This window comes from Tursiops truncatus, chromosome 2, assembly GCF_011762595.2.
Source record: "Tursiops truncatus isolate mTurTru1 chromosome 2, mTurTru1.mat.Y, whole genome shotgun sequence".
NCBI lineage: Eukaryota > Metazoa > Chordata > Mammalia > Artiodactyla > Delphinidae > Tursiops > Tursiops truncatus.
In genome coordinates, this window is record NC_047035.1 from 165,493,145 (window position 1) to 165,507,069 (window position 13,925).

General features: G+C 41.9%; 1 protein-coding gene across 7 annotated transcripts in view; it reads right to left on the bottom strand.

Moving 5' to 3' along the window:
• The window catches only part of PRTFDC1 (phosphoribosyl transferase domain containing 1), a 100,157-nt gene that overhangs the window by 16,170 nt on the left and 70,062 nt on the right, over positions 1-13,925 (bottom strand). For all 7 annotated transcript variants that reach the window (XM_033852453.2, XM_033852457.2, XM_019933430.3 and 4 more), the window contains one exon: positions 2,073-2,138. In XM_033852453.2, coding sequence (XP_033708344.1) covers positions 2,073-2,138 — 66 coding nt within the window. The remainder of the gene's footprint in view (positions 1-2,072; positions 2,139-13,925) is intronic.

Genomic DNA, 13,925 nt, shown 5'->3' on the forward strand with positions numbered 1-13,925 from the left:
ACAATTTGGCCCTTACCTGGAAAGTTTATCTGATGCCTGCCCTAGACCACACTTTGAGTAGCAAGGTCTACATTTGGATGGTTCCATGGAGATGGAGAGACATAGGCAGATTCAAGATATATTTGAAAGCACAGAGTGTGGTCTACGTTGGTTCATTAAACATTCCCTTCTGACATGAGCCTAGGGACCCTGAGCTGCATGTCGAGACAGCTGAGAACCTGGTTATCAATGGTGATTCATCTTGAAAACATTTACCCAAGAAGCCCAAGGTGTTCTACTCGGCACACCTCTGAATGTATATAGAAATGCGTCTGTGCACACACGGAGAGTGGAAAGACACCACATAACAGCACCTGGTAACCTGGACGAATCAATTGTCATGCTAGCAAAAAACTGAAGCCCACTCTGTTCGGACTTACTGCTGGCTGGTTTCCACTTTTCCTACCTCAACTTCCATGATCTCTACTTTCTCATGATGAGGGTGGTCTTTGCAGTAACTGTAGGTGAGGAAACTGAGGCACAGCCTTGTTACCTCCTCTGCTCACTCCACCCCCAGTAAGAAATGACCCTTTCCTCAATCTCCTCTCTCTCTCTTTTAAAAAAATGATAACCTTTATCCTATGTCTTAAAGGAAGGGAATATCCAGTGCTCACTTAAGAGGGAAAATCACTTTAAAACAAAACAGAAGATGATTTTAGAAGGCAGGAGAGAAAGACTACACTTCTTCTGTACACATTTTTTCTTGGCATTCCTTTGGGATTCTTAGAGTTGCCACATTGACATCTTCCATGGTAAATGCACAAGGTACGATAATTCTCTTGTGTAATAAACTTACAAGGCAGTGTCATACAACAAAGTACTAAAATGACTTATCATTTAAAGACCACTCCAGGGTTGTTACAAGTTATGAATTTCTGGAAATTGCTTTGAGTATTTTATCTTTCTAGGATAAAATACTCAAATATCAAATAATATTTTATGCACTGATGTAGTAACATTAAATGGTGGCCATGTGACACATACATTAACACCAACAAGTTAATTCCAATTTCTGCGGGGCACGATTTCCTACTAGATAGCAGTTTAACACTCAGATGCTATGCTATCTTCCGAGGAGAGGGAAGTAAGCGGTTCTGTAGTTTGTCCTTGTGGCTCTGCAGTGTTCCTAGTGTCTTTATACCTTTCTTTAAAATTCAATGTGGCTGCTCTTTCTTTCCCCATGTGGGCATTGCAAAACAATAACGACCGCAAATATGAGAGATTAAGCTTGTATAATAGACTGATCCGTTTTACTTAGAAAGCTGAAGTTGCTCAGGGATAATGAATACAAGATACGTCAGCGGAGGTGAACAAAACCAAATTCTGTGTCGCTTTCGTTCACGGCAAACCTTGCATTTCAGATCACATTTGCACAAAGACCATCTGCTTGGTGAAACAACTCTTCCTTCCCAAATGCGTGGATTTATGTCAGAATCCAAACAGTTTTTCACTTTATCATTAAGCACTGGCAGGTTTGGAACTCCAAATTAGCATCGGAGGTGTCTGCCTCATAAACTCCTGGGCTACGTTCTTTTTAATGGGGGGAAGAAAGGCAAAGTGCTGAAAAATGAAAAAAATCTCCAGATATCCTTTTTTTATTCCCTGCCTAAATTTTAAACATTTCCACAAACCTGTTTTAATGTCTTACTGAAGTGCTTAGGTGCTGAGGCACAGATGAGAGGAGAAAAGCGGGCAAATAAAGGAAAAGCCTTACCTTTCAGAAGGTACCTGAAAGGGTGAGTAGGGAAAGAGAAGGAATGCTAAGGGGTTTTGTAATGTGAGGTTGTCTGAAACAAAATGCAAGGAAGCTTGGAGAGGAAAGATTCGGTTCGCATCAGGTCTTGGAAGCATGACAGAAGGAGTGTTTTATAAAAGAAGAGATCATTAAAAGGATTCACACATCCATTTGCATGAATTAGCAAACCTGGGAGAGTGCCTAAAATGGACTACAGTGCTGACCTGAAATGAAGGTCACTGATTTCCCCGCAACCTCAATGCCTCAGTGTACACAGAGCATAGTTACATGAACGAACCTTTCCAGCCAGTGTTGAGAGATCATCACCTCCAATTATCTGCATCTCGCCCATGGACTGGTCATTCTAAAAGAAAAAGGGGAGACAACATTTTACTGTACAAGAAAACCTTTAAAGCACGTTTCCCTGTCTACCCGGCCAGTGGCGAGACTGCGCCTTACAAATATAGCACAAATAGCTGGTACAGATTCGTGGTTGCCTATGGTTACCAAGAGCCACTCTCCTGCCACTGTGCTTGAGACAAAGCACTCTAATGGCTGGCGGGCGAGGCTGTGTGGAGAGGGCATGGAAGGAGTAGAGAGAGGACAAGCAAACCTAATTTTGGGACCAAAAAACCATGGAAGGTGCCTGCAGCTATTCTGAGACAGATGGAACTGGAGGAGACAGTCATGCTCCTGGACTTCCCTGGGGTGAGGGGGTGGCTACGGGAGCCCCAGGAGGGGCCTAGCATTTGTCAGCTGTGCCAACGGGCCTCAGTTACAGCCCTGCAGTGGGGAACAATTAGACTGGCTCCCAGAGAGGTTAGAGACCCCCTCTACTCCCTACCAGCGCTGGTCTAATCCCTCATCTGGTGTTGAGGGCAGTTCTAACAGGCCAAGGCTCAAGAACTATTACAGTCAGACCTTCAGACGTGGATGATGAAGCCTTAGGAACTTACTGCAGTTCCAGGAATATAAGACCCAGAACCCCATTCAGAAGACGTTATCACAGTACCTTGTAATAACATATAATGGAAAAGAATCTGAAAAAGAATATATATATCTGAATCACTGCCGTACACCAGAAACTAACACAACATTGTAAATCAACTATACTACAATTAAAAAAAAGACTTTTCACTCAAATCTTATTAGGGGTTATGAGCATTCCTTTTCACAATATTTACATACAGGACATTATCCTGTCCCAATCAAACCTCACACACACCACACACACACACACACACACACACACACACACACAATGAACAAAATATGGATTGTTCCTTAGTATAAATATCACAATAGAATAACATGGGGGCAGAATGGGAAAGAGAGAGCAGGCAGCTTGTTTTCTGGCCTCCTTGCAAAGAGGCATTAAAGGAACCGAAGCAGATATCCTACAGGCAACTGGTTTCATGACCAAGCAAGACTGCTGCGATGTTGCAGTCCCTTCATCCAAACAATAACCTAAGTGAGAAGACTTAGAGGGACCAGACGTACACTGTGCTGAACCAGGAAACATCTCCAGTTACTGCTGCGGACAGCTGTTCCTTTGGCTAGTTCACTGCTTTTCTCCCTTATTCTGGCAAGAAGGTCCTGCTTCTTTCCCGGGAGAGTTCATTCCATTTGGTTCAGGTGGAGCCAGGCCTTACCTCTATAAATCAGCTATGCCCGAAGCTATAACCAACCTTGAACTTTCCAGCTACTTAAGCCAATTCATTCCCTTAAAGAAATTTTCCCTTGGGTTGGTTTGAATTGGATTCTGTCACTTGCAACTGAGAGTCTGGACCTAGAGTTACTTTGTCATAGCACTGGCCACCTGGAAAGGGAAACAAAAAAAAGCCAACCAACCAATATAACAGTTTTACCAATGAAGCAGCCTTTTATTTTTTTACCTTACTGCTCAAGAGAAAAAAAAAAAAGACCTTAAAACGTTCTTACTTCCACTTTGAAAGCATTCATTCCTTACTGCAAAGGAGTGGAGACAATGGTTGAAGTGGCCCATAAGTTAGATAAAACCAATAATTTTCTTCTTATGGGAACTGATCTTAAAAGGAGAAAATCAAAGGCTAACCAGAATTCGCTGATCTTTCCTGTTTTTGTACAGGCGTTATGTAATCATATATTCACACGCAGTCATGTCAGCAGGTTGAGAACTTGTCAAAAATGTCAAAGGAGAAAATTTTCTTGTCACTTCTAGAGGTGATGAGATAAGAGGAGTTAATATAGGGAGAATTTCTGTGTATTACACTCACACATGGTAATAGCAGCAAGAAAAGTAAAATTTCAGTGTCTCCAGAGGACTGAGGTATGCAGAATTGGATGGAACAACTAAACCACAAAGTTTGATGTAAAAAAATGAGACTTATACTCTGCTAGATCAGAGTAAATTTCACAATAATTCTACTATTATCATCTCTATTCAGAAACAAAAACACAACACATCAGAAAGCTGAATACAATGCTCTAAGTCACACATTTAGTGTGTTTTCAAGCAAGTCTTATTTCAGAAGGCCTCACTTAGTCCAAGCTTATAACATATTTTTAATATTAGATTTGCCCTTAATTCATCTGGAATTTATATCTTCCAAGTGTGTATATGGTCAATTGTCCTAATACCATTTATTGAATTGTTTATGTTTTTCCCTACTGGTTTGAAATGTCATTTTTATCATATCCTTCATTCTAATATGCAAGGATCAATTTCTATATACTTCTGTTTCATTAACCAAAAATGTCTATTTCAGCATCAAAACCATACTGTTAAATTATTATAGCTTTTTAGTATGTTTTAGTGTCTGGTAGAGCAAGTCCCAATTTTTTGTTCTTCTAAAAAATTGTCTTGGCTACTTTTGCACATTTATTCTCCTATCTGGTGGGTTGTTAAGAAGATCAAATGAATTAATACACACAGAACATTTAGAACAGAGCCTGGCATACGGTAAGCACTCAGTAGATGCTAGCTGTGACTGATTTCTTCCCTTTCCTCCCTCCCGCCCTCCCTTTCTTTCTTCCTTCCCTCCCTCCCTGGAAACAATCACCCCTCAATCCTCCCTAGTACACTGGAGTCTGGAGCTCCCTGGTTTAATGACTCTGGAAAATATGTCTGGGATGGAGAAGGGCAATTAGAGGTCCAACTTCTCCATTCATATGCTTCCCATTGCCTTGCTGCATCCAGACCATTCCTCACTCTACCTTCTAAGAACCTGGTGACAAACTAGTAAGCCTTTCAGGAATCCTGTGGCCTGATGACTCCTCTCTACTCTTTGAAATCAGCCTCCATAGACATTTAGATTTTCAGTTTCTCTATTTTGCTAAGTCAATGCCCTTCCTTAATCAGTTTTATCACCTAAAAAACAACACTGACATCTCTTGCCCACTGAGGTCTTCTCCCTTTCCTCTCGTCCTTGTGGATATATATATATCTTGTTTATTTCTTTACTGTCGTTTCGCTGGGGTTTCAGGAAAAAAAGGAGTTAACTGAATGCATTCAATTCACTGTGTTTAACCATAACATTTTTCTAGTGGTTCAAAAACATCCTTATATTCCTAGGATTGATTTTTTTTTTTTTTTAACACCACTGGTTTTGATTTGAAACTATTTTCTTTGGGGTTGTTCATCTGATCTTCGTAAGTAAGAATGACCTACAATTTTCCTTTCTTTTGCTACCTTTGTGGATTTTTAAACCCAGTTATACAAGCCTCATATGAGTTGGGTGACTCTTTGTCTTTTTTTCTATATGCTAGAAAGGTCTGTATATGGGTGAATGTATCTATTTTGCTAAGGTTCAGTAGAGCTCAGAATAGGTATTATTTAATCCCCAATTTACAAACAAGGAACTGGACGCAGCAAGAGTCTGAGTAACTTGCCCAAAGAGGTACTACTAGTAAGTGAAGGAATCCAGTTCAATTCTAGAATTGCCTGAATTGACATTATTCTTGTGTTAATCACCCCCGTCCTCCACAATATTCCTAGAAGGTAGAAGTAATAGTACATCTCTGAGAGTAACATGGAGAAGAAATTGGGTCCTGGTTATACTAATGTAGTAAAATATATAAGCTGAAATGGCTAGGAGAAATCTACATCTTGAAAGAAATATTGGTAGCTGTTGTGTGGATTTATTTAAACAGCAAAGGAAGTCTCTGACGTATAGTTCAGGCATCCTCAGAAAGAAATATATTGGAAATTTCTAGTTTAGGTGACCTGATCTCCAGGTACAAAAAAGAGCTCAGCAGGTATGGTGACTACTCAAACAAGAGAATGTGGACTGTTTAGATAATGTTTAGGAAAAAACATAACCGAGGAAGAATAAATATCCTGAATTCCTTTTGAGGAACCGGAAGGGGAAAAGTAAAGAAAACAAATAAACAAAAGAACCACTCTCTCAGCCATTCATTTCCAAAGTCAGAGCAACTTGCTTCATTCAGAATCTATACACGCAAAGGCTTTCTCAACATGCTCCGCCCTCACAGATGCCTTAACTTCGCTTTTTCCCTCTTCTTTTCAGCCTCATCCTCCCTCTCAGCTCTTCTCCTGTGCTCAGTAAGGTCGTCAGTACTATATCAAATGGATAGAGAGGCAAACCCCAAACCAAAACAGTTCATTATAAGAAGCTTTAATGATGAAACCGGAGAGCTTCTAATGAAAATGTTGCAAACTGTTGAAAAATTTTTCAAAAACTCTAACATTGATACCAAGTCAGATAACAGGACAGGTGAATCAGTTCCAGTGTTTTCTTTTTAACCAGCTGTTGATGTAGGGTGTGGGTCCCCGAGTCCTTTAAGCAGCCTGGGGTCAAAGTAGAGGTCACAGGGCAGTCAGAGCTGGTGGCTTGTGTGCCTGTCCCTTGCTTCACCCAGAGCAGCTCCTCTTATCTCTGTTATATTAACTGGGTTCAAGGTAAGATGATGGCGGCCAAAAAGTTTGAAAACCCTCATGTCAATATTTTCTTCCTTTGAAATGGACTTGCCTTCTTTTCAGTTCTTGTTCATTTAAATATCCATTTGTTTCTGGGATCATTTTTGTTTAGAAACTCATTCTTACAACCTATGTGGGTGAATTGTGAGAAAGGAACATGGTGATTGGTGAACAGGCAGCCGGTGTCCCCAGGTCCCCTGGGGACCAGACTTCCTGGGTTCCAGTCCCAGCCCCACCTTCTCTTAGTTGTATGACCTTGAGGAAGCTACTTAACCTCTCAGTGCTCCACTGTCCCTGTCTATAAAAAGAGTATGTCAATAGTTCCCACCTCCTAGGATTACTGGGAGGAGTAAATGAATTAATACGAATTCAGCACTTAGAAAAGTGCCTGGAGTGTAATAAGCAGCTCCTAAAGTAAGCCTTGTCTTCTCATCATCTACTTTTAGTCTAAGAAACTTGCACATCTACCTGAGTTTCCTAACATTGACTTTGTGACGATTCTTCGTTCAGTTCACTGAGCACATGACTGCTGTGTGAATGCCTCGTGCTCTGAGGTTAGGGTTTCTGAGGCTGACAGCCACCCATGAGGCATGTGGTTAAGAAGGACTCATGGCCTTCTGTTGCCACTTTGCATCATGGCTACAGTCTTGATTAAAAACAAGCTCAGTTGTATGGTCCTTTGGGGTTTCTCAGTGACCTCTCCCCAGTTCCCAAGCTGTGATGTCTGAATCTTTAAAGTAGACCATTTCATGGGTATAATAAGCATCATTCCACTCTGCTGTTTTCATCTTTCTCCTCAACAGACAGAAGCCACCTGGAGATGATGCTCAGATCCACTTTTGTCCTTGTCAGCTCTTGTCTGTACTCTGTTGGAGCCGTTTATAGTCAGTAAAGAGTTAACCTTGAAATTGCTTTATAAGATGGCAGCAGAAGATCTGTAGTAGAACATGAGAATGGGGCTTCCCTGGTGGCGCAGATGTTGAGAGTCCGCCTGCCGATGCAGGGGACGCGGGTTCGTGCCCCGGTCCGGGAAGATCCCACATGCCGCGGAGCGGCTGGGCCCGTGAGCCATGGCCGCTGAGCCTGCATGTCCGGAGCCTGTGCTCCGCAACGGTAGAGGCCACAACAGTGAGAGGCCCGCGTACCGCAAAAAAAAAAAAAAAAAAAAGAGAGAATGGATGGCTGGTTTCCTGAAAATTTTCCCGGGCCTGGCTCCATTTTTGCCTTGGGGATCATGAGATACCCCAATTCTTTCCTTTAATCCACCACCTCAGCTTAAGGTAATTTAAAATAGATTTACACTACTTGTCAATAACAGAACCTTGACTAAGGTTTCACACCAACTTACAGGAGAAGTCAATATTTGCAAATTATGATAAATATTATTAGGGACAACTTAGTGGTGACACATCATCACTCATCACTGAGGGCCACTCATCACTGTGCTGCATGAGACCCTAGACTTCCCGGCACACAAGGTACTGCTTCCTCCTCCATGTCTTAGCTCGTGGTTGCTCCTGTCACACCTCCCCATCCTTCTTCACAGGACTAATTCCTACTCTTCCTTCAAGACTCAGTTCAGGCGTCATCTCTTCTAGGAAGCTTTCCAGGAGTCCCCTGGACGTGATGTGTCCCTATAACGCTCTATGCATATCTGCATGTCAACAGACCACGTCCAACGGGAATTTTCTGTGAATGCAGCAATTGCCAATGGCATGAGGACTTCAGCACAAACAGCTTTATTTGCATCCTAACTGCACCCCCAGTGGCTGGCACATTGTGGCATCCAGTGTTTGCTGAGCTACACTGAAGCATCTGCGTACATGTGTTTGCTATAGTTTTAATACTTCTTCCTCTACCCATGGGAGACACTAAGTGTTCTCAGGCAGCACTTGGTTTCTCTTGCTTTAAGTTCTTTCTGCAGCTGTCCAGGAGACGGAAGGAGCTTACTGCCCAATAGAGACAGAGAAAAAATAAAAACTATAAACAAACACATATGAGAAAGTATCTGTAAAGCTCAACTGAAAGGGGCACAAATGAAACTGACTTGAGTAACTTGCAAGATGGGAAGACTGAAAGAATACAGAACCTCCTCTGTGATGTCTGAATGATTCCCACCCAAACTAAGTTTCTTTCTTCTTATTACTAGTGTTTTATTATCTCAGTTATCAAAGAGCCTTCTCGGTACATTGAAAAATCTAAATGTGAAAATCCATGTGAATTCTGAACATGAAAATTATGAAAATATGAATTAGTAAGGTATGTTAATATCAGTCTTTCATTTCATGATTAGTAAAGGATACATTTTAAAGCCAAACTAGCATTTTAACCCAGAAAAAAATATGTATATGTTAGCATGTACAATTTAGGTCATTTGAAAGAACACATACGTTTTGTATTTCCCGAATTTGGTGTGTAACTTTGCAAGCAGGATGAGACTTTATTCAAGGACAAAATGGCCTTCTGTGTAATGACAATGATTTATTGCTCTATTGTGATTGGTATTCCACACCACCCAGTCTCTAAGAGGAGTACTGGTTAGCTCAGAGTAATCCCCACCCAACAGAGAAAAGCTCTTTTCTTTATGAGAAATAAAGCAATCTTGGGTCAGAAGAAGCGACCACAATGATGAGAAGCTATAGGCTGGTAGGAATAATAAAGGGTCACCAAGAAAAAGGAAAAAGGGAGTAGAAGGAAGAAAATGGACCTTTACTTCAATTTATTTATAAAAGACCCCAGGAAAGAGGAAACTCAGTTTAAAAACAGATTCGGTGACTTTGCTTTACATGGACTCTGAAACCTTGAAGCAGGATATCCTTCTGTTTTAAACATCGGTATGGATTTGTTGTTTTGGTTTAAATTATGTTTTTAAATTATGAGTCAGAAAGAAAAACAAGTTGAACCCTTGACACAACTCAATGACCCCAAAGGACTTCAGTAAAATCTATGTTTTCAAATGTGGATGACCATATCCCAGTGGTGACTATTTCTTTTTTTTTTTTTTTGCGGTACGTGGGCCTCTCACTGTTGTGGCCTCTCCCGTTGCGGAGCACAGGCTCCGGATGCGCAGGCTCAGTGGCCATGGCTCACGGGCCCAGCCGCTCCGCGGCATGTGGGATCTTCCCGGACCGGGGCACGAACCTGCGTGCCCTGCATCGGCAGGCGGATTCCCAACCACTGCGCCACCAGGGAAGCCCGGTGACTATTTCTTGAAAGGTCATTTTCTCCACACAATTTTTTTTTCCCTAGATAACCCAGGGGAGATTCATAATTATAACTTTTAAAAAAAGAACCAAATGGAAATTATTTTTCAACAGTAAAGAAATCTTAAGCCAGCTCTCACAGACCTGTTTTAAGATTGCCAGGGGATGGGACGGTGGACAGGAAGGGCCAAGGGAGAGGACTGGTGGCACATCCTGCGCCAGGGAGACCTCCAACACACATATTGCTTTCTGGCATTAGACTGGATCTGCCTTTGCTCCCACCCAATTGTACTCTGGGTCCAAAGGGTTCTGCTTCCTCGTGTGACTTCTCAGCTCAAAATATTTCTGCAATTGCCCATGCCTGCAGAATGAAGTCTCATTTTGTCATCGCAATGGGCCAGGCCAGCCTTAGAGCCAGGCAACAGAGGTCTTGCACATCACAAATACCAAAACACAAAGACATTTGCTTTTTTCTTTTTGGTCTTAAAAAGAAGCTTTGGGGGAGAATTCTGGAATAGTTTGAGCTAATGAGAATTATGCAATAGGGACATGTGTGCTGAACTGGACTTTTCCTCCCACCCCTGACCCTCACAGGGCCAAATCTGTGGTGGGGCAGGTGGTGGTGGCCTCCCTTGGGAAGCCAGACAAAGAGGCACTGGTCTATTTTCCAGGTGGCCCTAAATCACCCAAAGCAGGTGCCTCAGAGGCTGGGCTCCCCAGATAACTGTTCCCTCCCGCCTCTCTGCTCAGGAAGTAGGGTCTCCGAGGCATCTGAGTTGGAAAAGAGAGGCATGAAGAATCTCGCTTCCCCAACTCCCTGGAAAGTTTAACCCGGCCAGTCCCATGAGGGGTTCAGGCAGACTCAGTCACCATCCAGGAGCTGGTCCTGGGCCCAACTGGCCCACCCTGCCTAGCAGGTACACGGCTCTGCTCGGGCTTGTAGGCTGCAGGGGTGAGCGCCGCTCCTGCAGCCTCCAGCTCAGGTGATCTGGCTAGAAACGTGAGCCTGGCCACGGACAAGGCTGTAAAGTTTCAGAACCTTACCTATTTAGGTATATGCTATGGGAATCTCCATTTGTTCGCTTGCCCTGGGCCTCATACACAGTAGGGGCAAGACGAACTCTGAGAACCATTCACTGAGTGCCAGGCGCTACGCTAGGGCCATTGCTTACACGAATCCTAACGACGTCCTATGAGGTGTGATCCAGCCATTGCGCTACTTGGTACTTACCTGCGGAATCGAACACTTCGGGGCATGGAAAAACCTGCACGCTGGCCACTGTGGAAAACAGTATGGAGGTTCCTCAGAAAACTAAAAACAGAATCACCATATGATCCAGCAATCCCACTCCTGGGCATATATCCAGAGGAAACTATAACTCAAAAAGATACATGCACCCCTATGTTCATAGCAGCACTATTCACAGTAGCCAAGACATAGAAACAACCTAAATGTCCATTGACAGAGGAATGGATAAAGAAGATCTACAAACACACACACACACACACACACACACACACACACACACACACACACACACACACACACTGGAATACTACTCAGCCATAAAAAAGAGTGAAATAATGCCATTTGCAGCAACATGGATGCAACTAGAGATTATGATATTAAGTGAAGTAAGTTAGAGAAAGACAAATATTATATGATATCACTTACATGCAGAATCTAAAATACAACACAAATGAACCTATCTATGAAACAGAAACAGAATCACGGACAGAGAATAGGCTGGTGGTTGCCAAGGGGTTGGGGGAGGGATGGAGTGGGAGAATGGGGTTCGCAGATGTAAGCCTTTATATATGGAATGGATAAACAACAAGGACCTACTGTACAGCACAGAGAACTACAGTCAGTATCCTATGATAAACCATAATGGAAGAGAATATTTTTAAAAAGAATGTATATATATATGTATAACTGAATCACTTTGCTGTACAGCAGAAATTAATGTGACATGGTAAATCAACTATACTTCAATAAAAAATATTAAAACTGAAAAAAAAAGAATTAAGGAAAAACTTGCACCTGGATGTTTAGAGCAGTTTTATTCACAACTGCCAAACATGGAAGCAACCGAGATATCCTTCAGTGGGTGAAGAGACAAACAGACTGTGATACATCCAGACAATGGAATATTATTCAGCACTAAAAAGAAATGAGCTGTCAAGCCATGAAAAGAAGCTTAAATGCATATTACTAAGTGAAAGAAGCCAATCTGACAAGGGTATATATTGTTTGATTCCAACTAAACGACTTTCTGAAAAAGGTGAAACTACGGAGACAGTAAAAAGATTGGTAGCTGCCAGGGATTCAGGGGGAGGAAGAGATGAAAAGGCAGAGCACATTTTTTAGGTGATTTTTAGGGTCATGAAAATACTCTATGATACCATAGTGATGGATACATATTATTACACATTTATCCAAACCCATTAGAATGTGCAACACCAAGAGTGAACCCAGTGAGAGCTGCCATTTCTTCTCCTCCGGGTCCGTTTTTGAGTGACATCCTTTCACAAGTGTGGTCCTTGTCATCAAGGTGGTAAAGACCAGTGCCCATCACTGATCCGGTAGTAGTTTCAACAGGTGAAGAAATCAGCCTGGCTGGTGTCATACGCGGTCTTCACCATGGTCTTCACCACGTGCCAAGCTTGCGGAATCTTGGTTCCCAGGCTGGAGGTTGGGCCCGAGCTCCTGTGGTGGAAGCTCTGAGTCCAAACTGCTGGACTAACAGAGAACGTCAGACCCCAGGGAATATCAATCGGAGTGAGGCCTCCTGGAGGTCCGCATGTCAGCACCAGGACCCAGCTCTATTCAACTGCCTGCAAACTCCAGTGCTGCACGTCTCAGGCCAAACAACCAGTAAGACAAGACTACAACACCACCCATTAAAAAAAAAAAAAGAAACGACAAAAAAATATGTTACAGATGAAGGAGCAAGGTAAAAACCTACAAGACCAAATAAATGAAGACAAAATAGGCAACCTACCTGAAGAAGAATTCAGAATAATGATAGTAAAGATGATATAAAATCTCAGAAACAGAATGAAGAAAATACAAGAAACATTTAACAAGGATCTAGAAGAACTAAAGAGCAAACAAACAGTGATGATCAACACAATTAGTGAAATTAAAACTACTCTAGAAGGAATCAATAACAGAATAACTGAGGCAGAAGAATGCGTAAGTGAGCTGGAAGATAAAATGATGGAAATAACTACCACGGAGCAGAATAAAGAAAAAAGAATGAAAAGAATTGAGGACAGTCTCAGAGACCTCTGGGGCAACATTAAATGCACCAACACTGGAATTATAGGGGTCCCAGAAGAAGAGAAAAAGAAAGGGTCTCAGAAAATATTTGAAGAGATTATAGTCAAAAACTTCCCTCATATGGGAAAGGAAATAGTCAAACAAGTCTAGGAATCACAGAGAGTACCATACAGGATAAACCCAAAGAGAAACATGCTGAGACACGTATTAATCAAACTATCAAAAATTAAATACAAAGAAAAAATATTAAAAGCAGAAAGGGAAAAGCAACAAATAACATACAAGGGAATCCCCACAAGGTTAACAGCTGATTTTTCAGCAGAAACTCTGCAAGCCAGAAGGGAGTTATTTAAAATGATGAAAGGGAAAAACCTACAACCAAGATTACTCTACCCAGCAAGGATCTCATTCAGACTCGATGGAGAAATTAAAACCTTTACAGATAAGCAAAAGTTAAGAGAATTCGGCACCACCAAGCCAGCTCTACAACAAATGCTAAAGGAACTTCTCTAGGCAGGATACACAAGAGAGGGAAAAGACCTACAAAAACAAACCCAAAACAATTAAGAAAATGGTAATAGGAACATACATAGTGATAATTACCTTAAATGTAAATGGACTAAATGCTCTAACCAAGAGACATAGACTGGCTGAATGGATACAAAAACAAGACCCATATATATGCTATCTACAAGAGACCCACTTCAGACCTAGGGACACATACAGACTGAAAGTGAGGGGATG